This window comes from Thyridium curvatum (assembly GCF_004353045.1).
Source record: "Thyridium curvatum strain D216 chromosome Unknown NODE_66_length_249765_cov_79.631338, whole genome shotgun sequence".
NCBI classification, from domain to species: Eukaryota; Fungi; Ascomycota; class Sordariomycetes; order Thyridiales; family Thyridiaceae; genus Thyridium; species Thyridium curvatum.
Window position 1 is genome coordinate 221,764 of NW_022156821.1, and position 22,002 is coordinate 243,765.

Below are 22,002 nucleotides of genomic sequence, written 5' to 3' on the forward strand. Positions count from 1 at the left end.
GATTTCGGGCCCGCCACACAATCTCGTACAAGCGATCTATACACCTCGTTCAAGGCGCGCTCGTGACTCTTTGAACACCTGGACGATGACTGAAGGCAGCAGTGGCGGCATTGACCGCAAAGCGGACGAGAGAATGGAATTCTCTACCTCGAAGGAGGTCACCGTCCATCCCACTTTTGAGTCCATGTCCTTGAAAGGTAACAGGGCCCTGATGCCCTTGACAGCACGGGCTGTCTCTCGTTTGGACACAGGCTAACTTGGAGCCAGAGAGCCTATTGCGCGGCATCTACGCCTACGGATACGAGTCTCCCTCCGCCGTTCAGTCGCGCGCCATTGTGCAAGTCTGCAAGGGACGAGATACCATCGCGCAGGCTCAGTCCGGTACCGGTAAAACGGCCACCTTTTCCATCAGCATGCTTCAAGTCATCGACACGGCGGTGCGAGAGACACAGGCTCTTGTCCTCTCTCCGACTCGTGAACTGGCCACGCAGATCCAGAGCGTGGTCATGGCGCTCGGCGATTACATGAATGTACAATGCCACGCGTGCATTGGCGGTACCAACGTTGGCGAGGATATTCGCAAGCTCGACTACGGCCAGCACATTGTATCTGGTACACCCGGGCGCGTCGCCGATATGATCCGACGCCGTCATCTGCGCACCCGCCACATCAAGATGCTTGTGCTTGATGAAGCCGACGAGCTCCTGAACCAGGGCTTCAGAGAGCAGATCTACGATGTGTATCGGTACCTGCCGCCCGCAACACAAGTGGTTGTTGTCTCGGCAACCCTTCCCTACGATGTCCTCGACATGACAACCAAGTTCATGACCGACCCTGTTCGTATCCTGGTCAAGCGCGACGAGTTGACCCTCGAAGGCCTCAAGCAATACTTCATCGCTGTTGAGAAGGAGGACTGGAAATTCGACACCCTCTGTGACCTCTACGACACCCTGACCATCACACAGGCCGTCATCTTCTGCAACACGCGCCGAAAGGTCGACTGGCTCACAGACAAGATGAGAGAGGCAAACTTCACTGTCAGCAGCATGCACGGGGATATGCCCCAAAAGGAGAGAGACAGCATCATGCAAGACTTCCGGCAGGGCAACAGCAGGGTGCTGATCTCGACCGATGTCTGGGCGCGTGGTATCGACGTTCAGCAAGTCAGCTTGGTCATCAATTATGATCTACCCAGTAACCGCGAAAACTATATCCACCGCATCGGCCGGTCCGGTCGCTTCGGAAGGAAGGGTGTGGCCATCAACTTTGTCACGAGCGAAGATGTGCGGATCTTGCGAGACATTGAACGTGAGTCGTCCGGAGCCTCTCAGTCTGACCCGAAGAATATGTACAACAAAAGCTAATCATACTCGGTCCAGTCTACTACTCCACGCAGATCGACGAGATGCCCATGAACGTCGCTGATCTGATTGCCTAAAGGAGGAGGGGGAGACCATTGGTCGACTTGTGTTATGTTGTGTCTATATTTGTGCGTGTGCGTGTGTGTGTGTGTGCTGGGATTTGCGGCAAAGGAGCAATAAGGGCCGCTTCAAGAAGGAGATGGTCATTTGGGAGGAAACGGGATTACTTTGAAACCAGTGAGTCCATCCTTTCAGGACCTTGACAGATTCTGCACAGCTGCTTATGCGCGATGACGTCCAGGATCCGTGTAGGAGATTGACGTCGAAGGATTGATCGGTGGGATAGAGGTTTTTGGCGGATTCGACTCGTCGTCGCCGAGCTCGGCCACAGGCTAGAATGGAAGGATCATTGGACTCTGCAGTCTAGGGATATCGAGGTGCCTTGAGATGGTAGGACACCCCGCAATACAGCTCTGGTCACCTTGATCCGCATTGCCTTCGCTAGTACCGATATGCGTAAATGGGAATTTTCCCTCCAACAGGTTGCCTAGAACTAAGCCCCATGGTGTGTGTGGTCCATGATACCTGGAACTTGAGCAAATCCTGCCATGCAGATGGATCTTGTTCTGATTACGGCCGCATACGGACACTTGGATCGCGGCATCAGAGTTTCTACGCTACTGAGGGACGGATACACTTGTTGCACACAGCAAGGCGTTACGAAGTGACGAAGTATATCAAGGGCAGCGCAGTGGAGAGACAAGCAAGCTGAGAGAACCCAGAACTGCTACTGGGCTGTCATTGCTGCGCTTCCTGTTCCTCAACTGACCACTGACCAGATGAAGCAAAAAGTAAAAACAGAGCTCGACCAGACCAGACCTTCCTTACGGGGTCAACCATATGAGGAGAGGGGGGCCGATGGAAATACAATACCCAAGTCTGCAGGTTCTCCGAACGGCGTGTTCACCGAGCATTAGTCTGTCGACCCTGGCTCCCAGGCCTACCCAAGCCCTGAGATGGCCTCGTCCCGCCTACGAATCAGAGAGTCGGAAAAGGGAATCATGGATGGGCTTAAACACCGGGGACTCTGCGCGCCAAGTTCACTACTTGTAAAGAATGGCGTTCATATTGCTTTTCCTTCCCAACCTGCCAGAACCGGGGCGGCCCACAACCATGGATAATGACAGGCATGGTGCAGATCTGGGACAGAATCATGTGTTTGGCAGATCAAGAAAAAGAAAAGAAGGGGTGAAAAAATTAATATCAACCCATAGGTATCCAGCCTTCGTACGTGCGAGTACCCTCCATGACTCGCTCCAGCCTACCATCGACACATGCACCCATGCAGTAGCTCCACTACCAGCCCCAAGAAAGCACCCAAAGAGGAAGTTTACAACTGTGGGTGCGAACAACCCACTCAACGGCCTCCTGTAATTAAACAAATCAGGATTGTCGGGCTCCCGGCCGGGACGAGATTTGACCTTGTCTTACCCTCAGGGCACGGTCGACTCTGGCCCCGCAAAGAGACGCTCGGACGTGTCGAGGTCAAGGAAGGGTTCGCTAGCTAACATGCTTTAGGTTGCGCCGGGGGTAGGGTTCAACCTTGCTTGCACATCCACCGATAAGGCCTCGACCCTCAGGGACTGGAATCAACTGATGAGCCCGAGCAGCTTTATTAGAATGGTGGGCGGGCGGGAAGACCTTTGGTTTGGTACAAGAGTGTTGTCCTCTGGTGCATCATCAACACCTGCTCCGTACTTCGTGCTTGTACTCGCACTTGTACTTGTATTTCGCATAAGGATCCTGGTCCCTGTGCTTCCATTGTACTTGTACAAGCAGTTATAAGCACATAATCTGGTGGTGGTCGGACCCCGGGTCAAGCACGGGCCCAGCATCCATGTTCTCGAGCCGATTCAAGGTACCTACCTACCTACCTACAGGCCTCAAAGGTTGTTCTGCCTCGGCCAGACCGCCCGGCCGAGCAAGCAAATCGAATACGACATAGCATCTGGCTACTTGGATAGGCCGGGCCGTGTGTGTAAGTACCTGGGCTGTTCTCAACGAAGATGAAGCTATGTCAATCAAACCAAATTGGATGGCAGACCAAGAGGGGTACCTGGTGGTGGTGGTGTCGTCGTTGCTGGTGGGATGAGAAAAAGGGCCGGGACCACTCGAAGCAACATTGATGAAGAAGCTGAACCCTGCCACATCCATTTTTCCCTTTTCCACGCGTCTCCGCTTCCCGTCGCCTACTGGCGCGGTGCAGATGGCCACCCTTGGTCTTGGAGCACAGCTAGACCTCAGTAGCTGATCGATAGCCTCACCGGGAGCGGGGATGGGCTTGAAGCCCTGGGGCAGGCCGTGATGGAAGCGGGATAGGTCTTGTTCCCTGGCCGGGCACCCTGGGCCAAATCGTCCTCCGAGATCTCTGTACAGATGTGTCTCATTTTGCAGTTGCTTCCCCAGCTAGCTGACTTGGCTGGCCGGCGAAGGAACCCGAGTCCAATAATATGTACCGAGCTGTGTAGGTATGCGGTGGTGAGCGACTTACTCCATGGTCCGCTTCGTACTTTATCCTCGCTCGTCCCCGTGGCCTGGCCCGGCCCGGTCCAGTCTGATCTATTTCTTCTTCCCCTTCTCGTGAGCCTGTTTGAACCAAATCGCCTGGCTCGCCGCTCCCCCCTTCACACTGATTACTCCTGGCCACAACCGAGCCGAGACTTCTCGACGCTGCTGTTGCAATACGCCTCCTCTTCACGGATCAACCCTACGTCCTCGGTTCAACCCTGGACCCCAAGGTCATCTTCGCTTGCCCTTGGTCTGGTCAGTTTGAACTCTCCCCCTTTCTCCCTCTTCCACATCTGCCTTCTCCCCGTCCTCTCGCAATCCGCCTTTTGTCTCCCATTTCATCACTCAGTCCTCGTTTCCAAGGTTGTGGGAAATCGACAAGGGGGGAGCCCACGAGGCGAGTCCGGCTCGTTGCTAGTTCCCCGATATCCTTACCCATTATCCAGATCGAATGGCTGGGTCCAGTACTCTCTCCTTGCCTCCCTCGCCTTCTTCATTCTAACACTGGCCCGGACGCAGTCTAAACAGCGGCCCTTGTTTTACCCAACCTCTCCGCACTCTCTCTCTATCTCGCCACTCTGGTCCGGGGTTCGAAGCCCAAAGAAAAATTACGCTCAAGAGATCGGCCTAGAGTGCTTCTTCCCAGCAGTCCCAGGGCGGCCAGTCTGGAATGACTGAGAGAACGTACGAGAGACTCGAAAAGTCAGGCGGTTCTCCAAGCGAGTGGTGTTAGCACGGGCAACGACGGCTGGCGCTTCGCTTCAGTCTCTCTCTCCAAGAAACAAGAGACACGCTGTGTCGACGACAACAACTAGACTCGACCTAGCAGCAAAGTCTAGCAGCCGACTCCGCTGTCACTACTTCTCTTCTCCACCGTGCTGTACAGTAGTCGGTAACCTACGCCGCCACCCCGGCCAGAGCGCCTCGACAATAGCGGGCTGGGCACTGGATCACCATGGGCTTGTTCTCGCGCAAGGACAAGGCGCCGGCCAAGGTGCCCCTGGATATCTCTCATTCGAGCACCTCGGTGCATTCAGGGTCGTCGAGCATCAAGTCGCCTTCGCATACATCTCGCGCGCTGAACCGCTCTTCCGCAGGCGGCCACAGCATGGCTTCAACTCCAGCAACCACACCTCTCACTCCGTTCTCGCCAAAGGCTCCGAAGATGGATCTTCCGAGACCACCGGACCCGGCCCTAGATCCGGCAGGGTATTTGCGGAGCCTGGGCTCCGTTCGCGAGCGATGCCGTAAGAACCCACCAACCACCAAACCATCCATCCTCGACACGTTCCATATACTGTTGCTGACGAATTGCGTGCGTGGTTTTCTTTTCCTGCAGGCTTGATCACCGAAAAAGCCGTCCGCAATCAGCTCAAGCATTTTGAAGTGGACATGAGAAAGTTCCCCGATGCTGTCGCCTTCTGTGCACGTATCATCAAGGTAAGGCGCACACACCTCACCAGAGTACTCAAAGTGTACTCTCCCGCAGTCGCTCCGTAGTCCCCCATCCACATCCTGCTATTATCACCTGGCTCGCTTCGGTCATCATGCAAAGAAAGATGTTCGGGTAGATACCAGCGGTCTCACTCTCGGACTAACACGGCGTGCAGAGAGACTACGATGCACCCTATGTCAACACCGTGCCATCGTATGGTCGCCTGCAGCACTTTTCCATTGGCGGGCGCGACAGGATTGCGCAGCTACTCGCAACCTTGCCCGAAAGCGTTGATAACTACGAGAGGTGCCGGCGCGTGCTTGACCTGTTCCTGATCAGTATCATGCTCGATACCAGCCCTGGCCTGCACTGGACCTTCAAGAGCGCCGAAAATGGGCGCATATATAGGCGTGTGGACGGCCTAGCGATCGCCGGTCTCGAGATGTACAAATCTGTAAGGGGCAAACGTCATATCCGTAGAGCCATAGTCCCGAGTCGCTCACAGAACCGGGATAGGGTCTTTTCTCGGGCAATACTTCGAATCGCATGCAAGTTGACAAGGATGGTCTGCGAAACCTGACGGTCGAGAAACTCGCGCAGGGCCTGCAATGCCGCCCCGGCAATGAAATCGCCAACCTCCAGTCAAGAATCGATCTCCTCATGAAGCTCGCCGGGGCACTTGAGCAGCACCCGGAATATTTTGGCGACAACGGACGGCCTGGCAACATGGTCGACTACCTTCTCGCCCATCCGTCGACGCAGGCGACCTCGACGCCGGTCGTGTCGGTGCCTGTGCTCTGGGACCTTCTCATGCACGGGCTAGCACCGCTCTGGGGCCGCTCTGGCATCGTCATCAACGGCGTCTCGCTCGGTGACGCTTGGCCCTGCGCATCAATGCCGCAAACATCGTCGTATTGGGAGTCGATTCTGCCTTTTCACAAGCTCACCCAATGGGTACTGTATTCGCTCATGCAACCAATGCAGATGCTCCTCAAGATCCAATTCGCCGGCGCAGAGCTACTTGTCTGCCTGCCCGACTATCGCAACGGCGGTCTGCTGGTCGATGTGGGCGTGCTGACGCTCAGGGAGGAGGACGCTGCCCGCGGCTTGAAAAAGTATCATGAATACTGCGAGCGGATCGGCACAAAGCCAGTCGAGGTTGTTCCGATGTTTGAGACAGGAGACGACGTCATTGTCGAGTGGCGCGGTATCACTGTCGGTCTGCTCGACCGCCTGTGCTCAGACGTCAACCGGGCATTGTCCAAGGAGCTGGCCGGGCATGAGCTGACGCCATCCCAAATCCTCGAGGCCGGCATATCGAAAGTAAGTGCACTGGATGAACGTCCCGGCTCTCCTCACAACTTGAAGAATGCTAATAAGTGATGTCGGCCAGGGTGGGATGGAAATCGCCGAATTCAGCAGACCGAACACGCAGGAGCCACCTATACTCGTCGATGGCGATGGCTCCGTCTTCCGCACGTTCTCGCGCGAGTAGACTTGTGAGGTGCCTCCTTGGACACTCGAGCAACGAGCATTTGTTGCACGCGTGACAGACACCTTTGGTCTTGGGGAGTCCAGCTCACCAACTTGCACGATACGATACCGCCACTCTGAGACCACCATTGCCAGCGAGGGAGGCCGACAAACACCGTGGTTTTAAAAAATAAAAAAAAATAAAAAGAAAACGCCCGAAAAATCGACCAAATTATCCGGACATCGGATATGAAGGATTGGAGCGAGCCACGGCAGCCCTACACAATAAACGACTCTTCGGCGTGAGAGCTCAGCCTTCCGTACCATGCATGAGTCCCTCTACCTCGCCAAGCACATCTCTTGACAGGGAGTGCGCGCGACAGCAGGGCATGACAGCGCACGGACAAGGATATCAGGATGGCGTTCAAAGAGATGCTACAGGAGTATCCCAGTGTATGTATAATCGTCAATGATAATATACAATTACAGTGTAAGTGACGGGATTGGAGTCTTTCCACCCACTCTCTATGCCGTTCATCGTGCACATGTACATATGTTACATATCTTCCACAGCCATCAATACACGCTTCCTTTCCACTCGGCACGAGCTGTCCACCATACCCTTCGTTTATCGGACTGGCGCAAAGACGCCACCGCCGATATGTTGGGCCAGACGACTTGGGATGCATGCCACCAACACGGGTGCTCTCTGATGCATCCGCCGTCGTCACTCGATTTACTGCCTGCCCTTCTTTTCAAGCTTACGAAGCCTGCGTTCCTCCATGCGCTGGTAGAATTTCTCCTTCTCCTCTAGCTCGCGCTTCTTCTCAAAGTCCTGGGCCTTTTGGTACTCGGTGTCCTTCTTCTGTCCGTCGGCATAATTAGTCAACCGTTGGCGCAAGTTTCCGACCGTGTTCTTGACATTGGTGATGGGATTATTGGTATCGATGCGGGCTTCGGTCGAGGCCTGCTGGTCGCCGGCGGCGGCACGGGTGGGAGCCCTATATTGCGTCTGGGCAGAACTCAGAGGCGTCTGCGGAGTTGATGGTTTGCTGGGATTGGCGGCGGCAGGCGAAGCAAAGATGTTCAAGGCGTTGGCATCGGGGCGGGGAGGCGGACCGAGGTTAGCCCATTTGCGGAGCCAAGGTTGGTAGAATAGCCATGACTGGAGGTATTGCAAGAGGCCGGAGACAAAGAAGAAGAACTGCAAGCCAGACGCCATGTTGGCGGTGATGATCAGGGAGAGAGGCGTCAACACGTATTGGATCATCTTCATCATGCTAGCCTGCTGGGGCGCCATGTAAGGCAGCGTTTGCTATGTGCGCGGTGAGATTAGCGGCGGCTTTCCCGTACAGTGGCGGACGGACGCGGAACGTACCCTCATAATGAGAAACATGGTTGCTGCCGAGGCGATGGGCAGGATGAAATAGGGGTCTGGAACCGTCAGGTTCTGGAACCACAGCATACCGCCCTCCTCGAGGCCTGGAACCGGCAGAGAAGCCATGGACCGCAGCAGGCGGAACATACCCAGACCGATGGGAATATTGATCAGGGGTACGAATGTCCGCCACATCTGCACGCCGGCGGCGCGCTGCATACCGCTCATGGTCTGACGGGCCTCCATCATCTCCGCCTGTGCCTGGGGACCGGAGCGACGTCCGGCGCTCTGCATGCGCGCAAAGGCATCGTTGAACCGGGGGTCTTTCCGCAGGTCCTGCATCTTCTGACTGTGCTCCGAGGCCTTGAGCGACGGCCGAAAGATGGCAACGCGCAGTAGAACGGTAAGAGCAGCGATTGAGCCCCACCAGGGCAGACCGCTATAGACATGGACGTGCTCGAGGAGCCATTGCAGGCATGAGGTCGGGCCATAGCCAAAGTCGAGGCCCAGCGCATGTAGGTAGCCAATCTGCTCGGGCATGTTGAGAAGGGAGGAACCGGTCTCGAAATCAAGGGGTGTAATAGAAGTAGCATCAATAACGGGGCCAGCCGATTCGGCAGAAGACGTGGGCATCGGTTGCGTCGAGTTGAAGCGAATGTGTCTGGGTAGAAGTGCCGCCGACAGAACCGTCGCGGACGTCAACGAGGAGCCCCTGACTAGACCACCTGAGGCCCCCAGGAGAGAGCCTTTGAAAATCCTGGCATTGCGCGAGCCGGGGCTGCTTCCAAATAGCCTCAAGGTTCCAGGCGTGATGATCTGTCGCACTGGTAATGTCGCGGGTCTTGATCGGCTCTGTAGTGCAGCAGATGTGTCAGTTGTCGGCGTCGCGCCAGGGGGGGAATGAGACGGCCGCATACCACGAATCGTAGTCCGAGAGCCTGGCCCGGACGGACGAGACCTCTACCGGGGATCATGTTGGCTCGTGAAACTCTCCGATCCTCATCTACCGAGAAGTGTGAGAACGTACGGGCGAGCTTCCGATTCTATGAATGATGGTCCTGCCCTGGAAATTTTCAGTGGGCCGGGTGTACTTGTAATTCCTGGGTGGCCGGCAGGTGCCTGCCGGCCCGCCAGCCTAAGCACTCAGGACCAGCATCCAGCTTCAGTGGGCTCGATTCTCGGGTCTATGAGTAGAGTATTGACGCATGTCTATGGAAAGACTGCAGAGTGACTGCTAGTGGATTTCGCTTTTACGGTTACTCTCATATGCTCGTTGATGCCCCAGGGGTCATCACAGCCGAGAAAGTCGGTCCTTATTGCTGGGTTTGTTTATGTTTGCCTTCCGTGAGATTGTGTGAATATGTACATCGGCGTGTCTAATTGGTATCTGACGAGGTTCCCCTTTCACTCGCCAGCGACACAACATGTCCTATCTATTCACTGTACTTCCTCCTCTCGACCCTTCTCTGCTTGAAGCACGGCAAAAGCCCAAAATTCCCGTTCCAGGCCTCCGTGGCAAGCCATATAGCAATCCGTGCCTCTATCATATGCGTTCCGGCGACGAGACCCTTTTCCAAACCCAGATTTTCTCGAGGAATCAAGCAGCGCCTTGGTCCGCTCCGGTGGTCGGGGTTCTGGTTTGTTTAAGAATCATTCCAGTGCCGTGATATCGTCCAAGTCCAGAACGGGTCCTCGTGCTGGCTCGACAACTTCGATTCCCGGGCCTATAGGATGCGATCTCCTCCGGGAATTAGGGAAGACCTGTATGTTGGTGAGTATACTCTGCATGCCTAAGTCTAACCCTGTGCAAAAGAACGGTCCCAGGAAGAAAACTGAAAGAGCAGGCTCTCTTACCTTGGTTCCTCCCCAGCCCAGTCGAAAAGCCCACTCGTGCGCAAACAATTCGCCAAAACCCAGCATCATGCCGTTGATAAAAGGGAGGAAGAGGTTGATTGCTGCTCCTCGTAACAAGGACCAGACTGTGGGAGGCTGGTAGAGTATGATGGGCGGCGAGTTCGAGGTTGGTGGTGACGTTGATAGCTCCTCGGCTCCTGAGTACTGCTCGCTATCCGAGGCCATGGTGACTCCAGACTCGGCCATTGGGTTGCTAGACTCGTCTGAAGACATGATCGATAGTGGCAAATGCGCAACCCGAGAGAACGTAAAGATAAAATGTGCGCAGTATGTTTGGAGGAGCAGTCGAGAGACTGTGTTTTCGCGGTATGTCTGCAGGTGGCTTCTCTCCTTTCCGACAAAAAGCTCCCCAAATCCAGAGCCTCAACAGTGCTAGAATTCGGGTGAAACAGGCAGCACTGTAGAGGCTGGCAGCGTGGTTGTTAGGGGCCACTCAGCACATCATGGATTTGAATTCGCTGCGCTAGTCGGCATTGGCGGGGCATTAGGTACACCAAGGCCCAGGTAGGTGGAGTGCAAATATCACCGGTACCTACTCCGTACCTTACTACCTCAGCATTGAACAAGGACGCACCGCACGGTACCTACCTACCCCACCTCACTAATGCGTCGTCTGTTGGAGCTGCCTAGATTGCTAGGTATGACACAACAGCTCGAACAAGCAGTCCAGACAGCTCCCTCACCCTTTTGTCAACCTCCTTCCCACTACCTCTTCGCGTGAGAGTTCTCAGGGCTCTTCATCCTATCCTTGATCAATCATACCACTTTGTGATTCTCACCGGGAGAGACCCTTTTTCTCACCTTCGCAGGGACCGCGCACCCCACCTCACTCTCACACCAACCAACACTTGCCAGTCTCGGCAATCTGAGCCACCAACCGACCGCCAAAACAGCGTCCTGAAAAAGCCCACCATGGCTGATGCGGGACGTGATGGGCATGTGAGCTCGTTCTGCGATCTTACTGGGGCTTCCCCAGAGCAGGTTCGGAGGTCCCCTTCCCCGGGCAGCTTTCCGCAGCATGAACTGACTTGCAATCTCAGGCTACCGAGTACCTCTCGGCCACTGGATGGGATCTCGAGACCGCAGTCGCTTCATTCTATGCTGATGCCGAAGAGGGAGACAGCGCACCCACAACAGCCACACCGACACTCGGACAAGCCGCTGACGACTCGTATTCGGGACCTCGAACCCTAGATGGCCGCCCGGCTCCCCAGTACGCCTCAGCAAGCTCATCATCGAAGAAGGTCCCTAAGAAGAAAGGGCTCGCAACGCTGAGCTCACTTGGTGCTGGACACGCCCACGATGACGATGACGATGATGAGGACGAGGAAGAGGATGAGGGCAGGGGTCCGCGGGATCTCTTTGCCGGAGGGGAGAAATCAGGACTGGCGGTCCAGGACCCAAAGATGGATCGGGGACCTTCAAGTGCTCAAAAGGTCATCAAGGATATACTATCTAGAGCAAAAGCGTAAGCCAATGCCTCTTCCCTCCGCACTAGTCAACTCCAGGAATTAATCCTTGCCCCCATAGCAATGCCTCCCGTCCCGGCCCAGACGAGGAAGAGGCTGGACCTTCTCGATCAGGCGCATTCCGAGGAACCGGCCAGACTCTTGGTGGAGAAGGCGTTGAATCTCGGTCTATACCTGATCCACTGGGTGCACCCACCTCACGGCAAGCCACCACAGAGGGCGAAGGTGCTACCCAGATGCGGACGCTACATCTGTGGCAAGATGGCTTCAGCATTGACGACGGCGAACTTCGCCGGTTCGACGACCCTGCTCATGCCATGGACTTACAGCTCATCCGCCAGGGCCGGGCCCCCCTCCATCTGATGGACGTGAGATATGACCAGCCTGTTGATGTAAAGCTGCAGCAACACGAGGAGAACTGGCGCCAGCTGCCTAGAATTTATCGCCCTTTTGGAGGCGAGGGACGCCGCCTGGGAAGCCCTGTGCCTGGTGACTCCGCTAGCGGGGCGTCCGCTATGAGTGCGTCGGCCGCAGCTGATACAGCAACCAGCCAGCCTGCCTCGTCCAGACAGGCGCCTGAGGTGGACAGCTCCCAGCCAACGATCATGCTGCGCATCCAACTAGCGGACGGCACGCGACTGCCAGCCCGGTTCAACTCGACTCACACGGTTGGCGATGTGTATGACTTTGTCCAGCGCGCATCTCCCGAAACCACCACCCGTGACTGGGTTCTAGCAACCACATTTCCGAACAAAGACCATACAGATCGTGGCCTGGTTCTGGGCGAGATGCCCGAGTTCAAACGAGGTGGCACAGCTGTTGTCAAGTGGACTTAGGCGTTGTGAGTCGAATGCGCAATGACATCATTAGCACGAACATCATTTGCTTCAAAGACCATGGAGAGGGACTAGGAAAGGCTTGCGGTGATATCTTCGTTGGCGAGTCACTGGGGCTGGCTGCGTGATAGCGCGTCAGGAGTTAAGCTAATTCTAATCCGCCGGCCAACGTATGTAGTAGCGGTACAAGGGACTCGCAATAGCCAATACAGATGAAATTTGAAGGCGTCTTTACCGGCGATTGTTGTGGCAAGTCTGCAGGCTCATCTACCGTGGAGGGCTGGCCTTGGACCCCTATTGAGCGGAAATCCCACGACGGGAGCGCCGCTACCAAGCCTTCGTACCAGACAGCACCATAAAAGCCCTTGGGCTCGCCCAGGCCTGGCTCTGGCCGAATGTAACGCAGCGCAATGCGATAACGCCTTGAACTCCGGGCAAGTCATTCCATTCGTCCCTCTGGGTATCATCAGTGCAATCTAGACACAGACCCATCCATTCCCGCTGAATGAAGAGCACAAGTCCAGGTTTGAAAATGCCAACTACCGATGCTGGGCCAATAAAAGCACAGCAAACATGGCCTTCGCGGTCACTATTGCCGACTCAAGACGAGTTGCCCGAGGCGGAGATTGCGACGGGCTCACCCAAGGCGATGTCCTTGGCGCCGGCGTCCTTGGCCGCGGCGCCGTCCTTTGTGCCGGCGGGCGAGTCAAGATATTCAAACTGCTTTGCGGCTATCTTGACGTTGAGGCGCGCTGCATTGTAGCGGGCCTCGCCGGGTGGAAGCGCGACGAGGATGTAAGTGTTTGTGGTGAATTTTGTGATGAAGAGGGAAAAGCGCGTGCCGGACTTGTATTCAAAGTCCCGGAATTGCTCCGCATTACGCGGGGTGCCGCTGTACTTTGCCAGGCTTGACTTGAACGACTTGAGAATGTTGGACATGCGCTCATATCGGTCCTCGAAAGGGTTGAGAGCGCCGACTGGTGAGCACCAGTTGGAGACGACCAGAAACGAGGTTCGCTCAAAGAGCTGGATCTCTTCGGCCTCGATGAGGCGGCCCAGGTGGCCGATGTTGGTCTCGATGAGGGCCAGGTTCGGAACAAGGTCGTGGATGATGCTGGCCCATGCCTTGTAAAGGGACTGGTCCCATATGCTGGTAGCAAAAGCGGTTATGTCAACCTCGCCAGAGGGTAAGGTGGGCAGGCCGACTCCAGCGCTTGCGACGCATTCAGCAGTCTTTTGACGGACAAGTTTGACTCGGTCCTCGAAGATGGACTCGCGCTGGGCCGAGAGAATGAGGTCCATCTTGTGGACGAGGACAAAGACCTTGGCGGTCGGTGAGTACTGGATGAGGGCGGAGATGACAGAGATGTAGGTGGCCATGTCGCGGTCGACGTCCCGGCTCTCGACGTCAAAGACGTAGATGAGCACGCCGACGTTGCTGAAGACATGCATCCGCTGCTGGGAGAGGTAGTTTTCCATAAAAGCCTCCTGTCCGCCACAGTCCCACAGGTTCAGGGTCAGATTGCCGAGAAACTTCACATGGGACAGGTCGATATCAATAGTAGCGCCGCTATCATGAGCAACCTCTGTCAGCGATGATCCGGCGGCACGTAGAGCCATGTCTCCTTCGCCGTCCTCGTCTCTCCGGTGTGCGGAAACGGCCGAATGAGAGAGAGCGCTTGTGGGAAATGAGCCGACTCACAGTCTACGGGTGTCTCTGGCGAGATAATTGCTGAATATGATGGACCGCATGCTCGATTTTCCAGAGCCGCTCTTGCCCATGAGGAGGACCTTCTTCTTCTTGACTTTCTTGACCTCGCTCTTGGGCTCGGCGGCTCCAACAATGCCAGTCATGGACTGCTGTGAGAGATCGTCGTCCGCCATCTCCGATGAAGCGAAAAGGAGGAAGGGAGAGAGAGGCCACACGGGGAGAGGGAGCCAGTGAGAATGCTTGGGGGACGACCTGCGCGCCCTTGCCTTGTGCCTTGTGTGTCTCTTATCGGGTTTGTATCGTGCGTCCGCAGGTAACGGGAAATGGCCTCCATGACTGCTAGAGAACGGTGGAGACAGCGTTGGGATGTAGGTACAAAGTACCTAGGTACCTACCTTAGGTCGTTACGTGATAATTTTGGTGTGGTCCGTGCACGAACCCCACCCACGTCCAACCTCCAGGATACGGGTGACTTTCCGCGTGGAGCACTACCTCTTGTTCGGGGTAAGGTAATTAGGTACACTTATCTTCCGCAACAATTAGGCACCTGCACCTAGGTCATGGTAGGCATTTACCTACTTACATTGTATATTTCTATATATATTCCTATACTAGATATATTTTGTTGGGTCTGGCCTCGAGATGCCGTACCGAGCGAGATCAAGACGTCAAAACGACCCAGCTCGGGTTGACACCACGTTACCTACCTACCTAGGTAGTTACCTACATGGTTACATCTGTACCTAAGGTTGGTAGGTAAGGTGCCTCGTTCACATCTCAACACCGGCGGTGGTGCTTGAGGCCTTGCGCCATTCTCCGCACAGGCCATATCCCGGGTGCCCAAACATCAAAAAGTAGACCGACGCCACGACGGTGCTTTGGTTAAACAGTCAGCCTTCAGACCTCAATGTCAATGTATGTGTGTGCGAGGGTGAGAGGGATTCCAAACTCACACTCCTTCCATGCCGATGAACAATCCCTCGTCTTTGATCAGCTCGCCCGCGTACCCCTGGTGCAGTTCCACAAGACGGTAGACACAGCGCGCCGTGATGATTAGTATCGCTGCCCCCAGGAACCCAAAGAACAGTGCCAGGCGGCGACCAAGCGCTCCTGCGCGGGCTCGTTGTCCCTCTGGGGACCTGAAGTACCGGATGAGATAGTCGGCAAAAAACAGACAGAAGGCAACGATGGTCACGACCTGGAAGCTGAGTCCTGCCAGGGCCAGGTCGACCCCTGTCTGGCTCGAGCCCTTGGACGCCACCGAAAGAGCACCGCCCGACGCTTGGAGTATCAGCGAGACCATGTCACAGGGGATGAATACATAGTAGAAGTACTCCGGCCTGAAACGCGACAGCTGCGGACTCAGGTAATTGATACTCTGTGATAGAGTCACATATATCGCCGCACAATAATAGACCGGGCCACTCGTGATGCATACTGCGTATCCGTTCATCAGCATCGCCCCTGCCATACCGCGCCTAGGCTGGCCGGGCCTGTCCACGGGGTGGGCATACATACTGATCTGGGCCATGAAGGCGGCAAAGTTGAAGGGATTGAAGTACAGAGCGAGCCGGCCCGAGTAGCCAGTGATGGCGTTGGCTGCCCCGACTATCATACAGCCCATGAACCACCACGTCTTCCACCGGACACCCAGATAGGCGTGTACGGGCATGGCCAGGAAGAACAGGACGAGCAGGACAGAGTTGGCCGCCAGCGAGGGTCTGTACCCGTAGACGCTGTATTCGACAGGACACAGGTCCAGCGTGCAGTTGCCTTGGGGTCCGAAGACGACCACGTTGGGAGGCAGACGAGACGCCGGGCTCAAGGACATATTCAGTGTGAAATACTGTCCGTCGGTTCTTCTTGGGGGGTTCCAATCCTATTTCGGAGAGGGGTCAGTCGACAGGAGTTGGAGAGCTGAAGAATTTCAAGTGATCCTGCCCTCCTCGTCCGAGCGAACAGCTCTACTTAAACTCGCTCGCTACTGGAGCCGGTCAGAGGCATGTGGGAAACCTATGCCATGTTCATTTCCCCTGACTGTACTATCCGTCTTGGGTTGTTATCCATGCAACCCCAGGGCTGGCAACGCCAACGGCTGTGCCAGCAACGACACAAGTATTCCCGCTCATCTGCTCCGTGGCATGGCTGTTGTTGACGAGACTTGGTATAGCCCAGGTCTAGGAAAGTGATCCCATCCAGCGGCGAATCACATCACAAGTGAGTGTGCGAGAAGGGGCTCGCTCTACTTCGCATTCGCTTAGGGATCCTAGAAACTTGGCGCCCACGTCACTACTTATAAGTACCTTACTCATAGTTACGCGCAAGCAGGCGTAAGCGAATGCGAGTAAGCAGCTCCATTTCGGGCAACCCACCCAAACCAGATCAGTATATTGGTAAGTCATGGCTAGGGTAGTTGACGGCCTGGTGATAACAGAAGTATTTTCCCTTCGTTGTTTAAGAAAATCTTGTTTCGGCGGCGGGATAACCAGTGCGACCTGTAAAAGTATTTTGAAGTCACAAGGCCAACTTAGTAACCACCGATCCGACAGATCGGCCGAGATGATCTCCTTGTAGAGCTAGCTGGACTTGACGAGTTGAACTCAGAGGTGCTTGTGTTGCATCCTCTCCTGGATCATCGCCGTACATCGCCGAGAGATGTTTTCTTTCTGTCGTCCTTGGGGACTTCGGAGCTAACTACATATACTCGCTGCATGTCGCTCTCTACAGAGTCCTTCGGATCCGAGGAAAAGAACATTTGTGACTGACTCTGCAGATTGCACACATCGCATGTCCTACCCATTGCCTAACTGCACCAGTCCGGGCGCCATTTGACTCCACGGTATTGCTTAGATATACCTCAACTGCCTTCTGTCGATGGATCTGGAGTCAACTGTGTTTCTGGCCACCTTCTCCCTCCATGACCGCCCGTTGCCAAGTCTGCTTGCGCCTGCTAAAGGTGGATCGAGCTTGATTGAGGACCCTGGGGTCTGCAGCTTGAATGGACGTTATTTTTAGACACAATCAGTGCTGTGATCAGAGACCCTGCGTAGGGAATCGTTTTGTCGGCTTGTTCAATATGGGTAAATGGAAAAGTTGTAACCGTGGGTGGCCCCGAACCCAAAGATGCCGGATTTTCGAGCAACGTGCCCTAGCAATAAGCGACGAGTGTTTGGTGATTTAAAGAGACAAATCTCTGCCCCTCTCCTGACGCATCCAGGACATGGAGATGTTACACCCACCTGAGTCCAAAGCCTTGCCAACAGACTGTGAGATTTGGACGAGACACTCATCTCTGTCTCTCATGATGGCATCATTGGGCTCAAGCTGGGGCTTCGGGTTGCTAGCTATAATTTTGCCGAACATAGTACTGCAGGGTGGTTGGGCCAACGTCTTTTATATCGAGCCTCCCTCGTATCCAGCTATCCTGTCCATCAGCGCGTCGGGCAACGGTTGTCCACAGGGCACGCCGTACTTCGTCCCGGCGCCAAATGGGACTTTGGACTGGGATGACTGGACGCTAGTTATGCCCAACTTCACTGCGCGCGATGGTCTCGGCTCCGATCCAACAGAGCGCACAAAGAACTGCCAAACTCACCTGAACCTCGCGGAAGCACCCACGGGCTGGCAGGTCACGCTTCGAGGCCTGACAGCGCGGGGCTACGTCCGTCTTGACCCGGAGGCGACTGTCCAGGCTCTCGGGACCGTGTATTGGTCTCAAGACCCAACGGCCGCAAGTTTCACGTGGGCCCCAGCATTTACGTCGTGCCTCCTTTCTGACATGCAGCAGGCCACTACCAAGAATGTCACACTCAAGGCTGATAGCAAGATGGAGGGCCCGGCAACCATTGAGCTCCGGTGGGACACGGATGGCCCTGGGATCTGGACCCCATGCGACACGCCTGGTCAACGGGGGGGCCATGGCATTCTCAACGTAAACTTCAGAGTTGTGACGCGAGGCACGGAGAACGGTGGCGAGGCATACTTTGGCAACTATGGGGACCATTTTGTGACGGAGAAACTGGACTGGATGTGGAGGCCATGCACTGTGCACGCGCCATCTATGTCGGCGACCCCTCCAGCAAGCCTCTCGGGTCTGCCAACCACGGTCAGCATACCAGCAGAGAGCCCGACAGATGCAGGTACCAGCGGGTATGAGCAAGATCCTCCTTCCAAGACCCTCACAACCTCAGACAAATTTGCTCCGACATCCGCAGAGATGGCCTAGAGCCATGCATGCCGCCAGTGAAGAGTATGCTCGCGGCGAAGGGAAGCATACACCTACGGATGGAGCTCGAGAACAAGTGATGAACCTATGAAGGGGGCACCAGGTTAAAAATCCGAAGCAAGGTAGTCCACCGGCGCCAAGCCCGCCTTTATCAATCTGGAATTATGGTTCCCCTGAGCTCGCTCCTGGTATCGTACAGCCCATACCCAAACAGGCGACGGGCTTCTAAAGCGTGTACCGGAAAGATGGATGGCGATGCCCCAGCCTATGCGCATCTGGCTGCAGCAGTCGGTTGTTGCGCTCGCCGCGCTCTCGCTTTTGATTCTCCCACCCAAGGTAGGCCATGTATGTGATAGTCAGGAGAAGCGACAGAACGAGTGCACCCAGGGCGACGGAGTGTCCCAGCCGATAATGTGGTCTGAGTAGTACTGGGTCAGTTCCCAGCACACCGGGCGTAGACTTGTCGGCAAGGGCCGAGGGAGGAGAACACAGCACTTACGCATCGCGAGCGAGATAGACAAAGGTCCCAATGAAAGCGGAGCAGTTGGCAATTGAAATGGTCACGCCACTACTGGTCGCGCGCACATAGTGAGGTGCCAGATTATTAGATGTCCAACCCTCCGAGGGAAGGTGTCAGTACAGTGACGCACACGTGGTAATCTCGACGAGGGAAAAGGGGGTCAACTCACCATGAGCATTGACGAGCACTGAAAGACGCCCAGCCCAATGAAGAAAGTTCCGGCATACTTGACCGGGTTTCTGTCAGAAACCAGCAGCATGATGTAGCCGCAGATGCCCAGAATGCAGCCGGCCACGATAAAGGGGCCTCTGACTCTGACCCTGTCGGAGAAATAAGATGCAACGATGACCGAGATGAACCCCGTCATGTTTGGAGGTACAGTGAACAGCTGTGCCACCGTGGACTTGTAGCCCATCCCCGTCACAATCGAAGGTAGGAACAGGGAAAAGCTCTGCCCGGGTTGCACACGGAATACGGATGGTTAGCCTGCCTATATTCCCTTTACCTGGGGTATCTTGGCAGCGCATGGAGCTTACATATAGAGGCACCAGGAGGAAGAACCAGATGAAAGCCGTGAAGTAAGTCTGGGGTGCCAGGAGGGCCATTCTGACCCAATGCCAGTTGAACTTTTCCTCGTCGACATCGAGAGTTGTGGCTCCGCTAGCATCCACCCTCATCCTCCGCAGCGCGTGGTTTCGTTCGTCGTCGGTGAGAAATTTGGCTTCCATGGGGGTGCTGGGCATAAAAAGAAAACAGACCAGACCAAAAACGACGGTGACGGCACCCTCCACTGAGAAGGGAAAGTCAGCTACTCGGAAAGCGCTACTCAGAAAGCAAGGATGACAAAAACACAGACGCATTGCTCAGTGCTACCAGAGCCAAACTCACCAAAGAAAATCCAGGGCCATTTGTTATAGCCATGATACTTGATCCGCCCGAGTGCTGATGCTAGAAGACCGCCAAATGCTCCCGATAGGGGGGCTGCTGAGTAGAAAAGGCCACAACGGAAGAGCATCTGGTGTCGGGGGTAAAACATAGCCAGATAGACAATGACACCGCCAAGTATTCCTCCCTCGCACAGACCGAGCATAATACGGCAGGCGATCAGGCCTCCCAGGCTGGTCACGAATCCGGTCATGGTACATACGAGGCCCCATGCTGTGATCAAGGTGGGGAGATAGATGCCCGCTCGCACACGCTTGATGATCCAGTTGCTCGGTACGTCGACCAGTATATACGGGACGTAAAACACGAGAAGGGCGATATTGAAGCCAGTGCCTGTCTCAATATGGAGGTCTGTGGCCAAGCCGTCGATCTTTGCATTGCCAATGTTGCTTCGGTCGATGAAGGAAAGGAGCCTGGTCAGGCACAACCCACCCGGTCAGTAGGCCATCCATTTTGGCAACGCAAGACAGTCCCCAGGGGCCTTCTCACCAGATTCCAAACAACCAGGGGATGATGTGCAGATCAAATTTGCGGTCCAGCTTCTTGTCGAGGTGGGGATCCAACTCGATGGCCTCCTGATCCAGCGTTTTCTCAGTCTGGTGGGCAAGTGTAGCTGCCAAGTTCTCGGCGGTGCCAATCGAATTCGCCATGCTGGTTGTATCATAGGACGAGGGTCTGAAGCTCAAAGTCTAATAATGCCTGGTCAAGGACAATGTGAGGGCATCAGATGCCAGGGTCGTGGGGTAGTACCTAGTTATAGAGAGCATACCCTCAAGAGCAGCAGTGTACGGACAAGCATTCTGGGCGAAGTGCAGGGTACATGCCAGACAATCGGGAACCAGCATACAACCGGTTGACTGTGCCCCTCTTCCCTCCATCCTTGCTCCCTCTTGGCCCCAGTATGCATTGGTTCCCCCGGCCTTGTCAGTCCATAGTCGATGCTGGGGAAGCTTGGCAATAGCAGGCATGTTGACAATGGCCCAATGGGAAGAGCGAGGCTTGCTTACCCCATCCTTAGGTATCCATTTCGGTAATTCAACTAGGTTCCGAGCAAGAACCGTAACTTCCCCCCTTTAGACGCCGCAACTGTAGCCATGTGCACTGATTGCCCTCTTCAGTGATCGAGATCCCTGTAGATCCCTGCCTCTGCCACCAGGGTTGTGATTAGTCTGACTAAAGTTAGTCTACACCTTGACTAAGACTAACTAAAGACTAATTTAATCAGACTAAATTAGTCTTTAGTTCTTAAGGCCTCTAACTAAGACTAATAACTTAAAGACTAAATTAATCTAACTAAGACTAAAGACTAAAATTCTTACTTATTAATTAACTTTTAAATTATAATATCTTTTAAAATAACTTTCTATCTATTTATTTTATTTATTTTTAATATATCTATTAGATATAAGTTAAGTTATATTATTAATATAATATAATTAAAAGAGATATCTATCTATCTATTTTATTTATTTTTAGTATATCTATTAAGTATAAGCTAAGTTATACTAATAATATAATATAGTTAAAAGAGATATAATAAATATAATATCTATATTCTAGAGATATTATAATAATATTTAATAATAAGAATATAATTATTATTATAGATTAATTAAGTATAGTCCTTTAATTATAAAGACTCTTAAGTCTAATAGCTATCTTTAATATAGATTTAAGGCCTAAAATTAGTTCTAGACTTTTAAACCTCTTAATTATAGTTAAGATCTAGAATTAGTTCTAGACTTTTTAATCTCTTAATTATAGTTTAGCCTATAGCTAGCTAATAAGTTAACTTATTTAGATATCTATATATATAAGTTTATAAGTCTAAATATATAAGCTATCTACTTAATAATAATAAATATAACTAAATTATTATAATAAATAGTCTCTTAGTAATAAGTAATCTACTTTATAAGTCTTAATATAATAATAATATACTTTAAGACTATTATTAAGAGATTGTCTTAAATATATATAAAATAATCTATCTTTTTATTCTTTTAAGTCTATCTCTTATACTTATCTATATTAAGACTCTTAAGTATATTCTCTATTAAATAACCCTATCTATATATATATATACTTATATAATATTAATATATATACTTAAGATTATTAAAGAGATATTATTCTTTCTTATTATTATAATATTTAATAAGAAGAA

The 22,002-nt window shown here is 53.6% G+C and overlaps 9 protein-coding genes across 9 annotated transcripts; 4 read left to right on the forward strand and 5 right to left on the reverse strand.

The window, feature by feature from the left end:
• Positions 1 to 85: 85 nt before the first annotated feature.
• Positions 86 to 1,438, forward strand: E0L32_009297 (uncharacterized protein; the record flags this gene model as incomplete). The annotated part of the gene is made up of 3 exons (XM_031144247.1): positions 86 to 197; positions 268 to 1,308; positions 1,380 to 1,438. The coding sequence occupies 3 exons, from the start codon at positions 86 to 88 to the stop codon at positions 1,436 to 1,438; spliced, it is 1,212 nt and encodes a 403-aa protein (XP_030991265.1).
• A 3,446-nt stretch (positions 1,439 to 4,884) lies between these two features.
• E0L32_009298 (uncharacterized protein) lies at positions 4,885 to 6,859 on the forward strand (the record flags this gene model as incomplete). Its single annotated transcript, XM_031144248.1, has 5 exons — positions 4,885 to 5,176; positions 5,269 to 5,369; positions 5,540 to 5,818; positions 5,881 to 6,687; positions 6,758 to 6,859. The coding sequence occupies 5 exons, from the start codon at positions 4,885 to 4,887 to the stop codon at positions 6,857 to 6,859; spliced, it is 1,581 nt and encodes a 526-aa protein (XP_030991266.1).
• A 714-nt stretch (positions 6,860 to 7,573) lies between these two features.
• On the reverse strand, positions 7,574 to 9,189 carry E0L32_009299 (uncharacterized protein; the record flags this gene model as incomplete). The annotated part of the gene is made up of 3 exons (XM_031144249.1): positions 7,574 to 8,152; positions 8,216 to 9,067; positions 9,133 to 9,189. The coding sequence occupies 3 exons, from the start codon at positions 9,187 to 9,189 to the stop codon at positions 7,574 to 7,576; spliced, it is 1,488 nt and encodes a 495-aa protein (XP_030991267.1).
• A 676-nt stretch (positions 9,190 to 9,865) lies between these two features.
• Positions 9,866 to 10,342, reverse strand: E0L32_009300 (uncharacterized protein; the record flags this gene model as incomplete). The annotated part of the gene is made up of 2 exons (XM_031144250.1): positions 9,866 to 9,976; positions 10,070 to 10,342. The coding sequence occupies 2 exons, from the start codon at positions 10,340 to 10,342 to the stop codon at positions 9,866 to 9,868; spliced, it is 384 nt and encodes a 127-aa protein (XP_030991268.1).
• A 699-nt stretch (positions 10,343 to 11,041) lies between these two features.
• E0L32_009301 (uncharacterized protein) lies at positions 11,042 to 12,434 on the forward strand (the record flags this gene model as incomplete). Its single annotated transcript, XM_031144251.1, has 3 exons — positions 11,042 to 11,110; positions 11,170 to 11,597; positions 11,660 to 12,434. The coding sequence occupies 3 exons, from the start codon at positions 11,042 to 11,044 to the stop codon at positions 12,432 to 12,434; spliced, it is 1,272 nt and encodes a 423-aa protein (XP_030991269.1).
• Positions 12,435 to 13,034: 600 nt separating this feature from the next.
• Positions 13,035 to 14,318, reverse strand: E0L32_009302 (uncharacterized protein; the record flags this gene model as incomplete). Its single annotated transcript, XM_031144252.1, has 2 exons — positions 13,035 to 14,076; positions 14,137 to 14,318. The coding sequence occupies 2 exons, from the start codon at positions 14,316 to 14,318 to the stop codon at positions 13,035 to 13,037; spliced, it is 1,224 nt and encodes a 407-aa protein (XP_030991270.1).
• A 597-nt stretch (positions 14,319 to 14,915) lies between these two features.
• On the reverse strand, positions 14,916 to 15,976 carry E0L32_009303 (uncharacterized protein; the record flags this gene model as incomplete). Its single annotated transcript, XM_031144253.1, has 3 exons — positions 14,916 to 15,021; positions 15,099 to 15,523; positions 15,584 to 15,976. 3 exons carry the CDS (start codon positions 15,974 to 15,976, stop codon positions 14,916 to 14,918), a joined length of 924 nt encoding a protein of 307 aa, XP_030991271.1.
• Positions 15,977 to 17,365: 1,389 nt separating this feature from the next.
• On the forward strand, positions 17,366 to 18,370 carry E0L32_009304 (uncharacterized protein; the record flags this gene model as incomplete). The annotated part of the gene is made up of 1 exon (XM_031144254.1): positions 17,366 to 18,370. One exon carries the CDS (start codon positions 17,366 to 17,368, stop codon positions 18,368 to 18,370), a length of 1,005 nt encoding a protein of 334 aa, XP_030991272.1.
• A 680-nt stretch (positions 18,371 to 19,050) lies between these two features.
• E0L32_009305 (uncharacterized protein) lies at positions 19,051 to 20,803 on the reverse strand (the record flags this gene model as incomplete). Its single annotated transcript, XM_031144256.1, has 5 exons — positions 19,051 to 19,341; positions 19,427 to 19,680; positions 19,779 to 20,248; positions 20,325 to 20,510; positions 20,586 to 20,803. 5 exons carry the CDS (start codon positions 20,801 to 20,803, stop codon positions 19,051 to 19,053), a joined length of 1,419 nt encoding a protein of 472 aa, XP_030991273.1.
• Between the last annotated feature and the right edge of the window lie 1,199 nt (positions 20,804 to 22,002).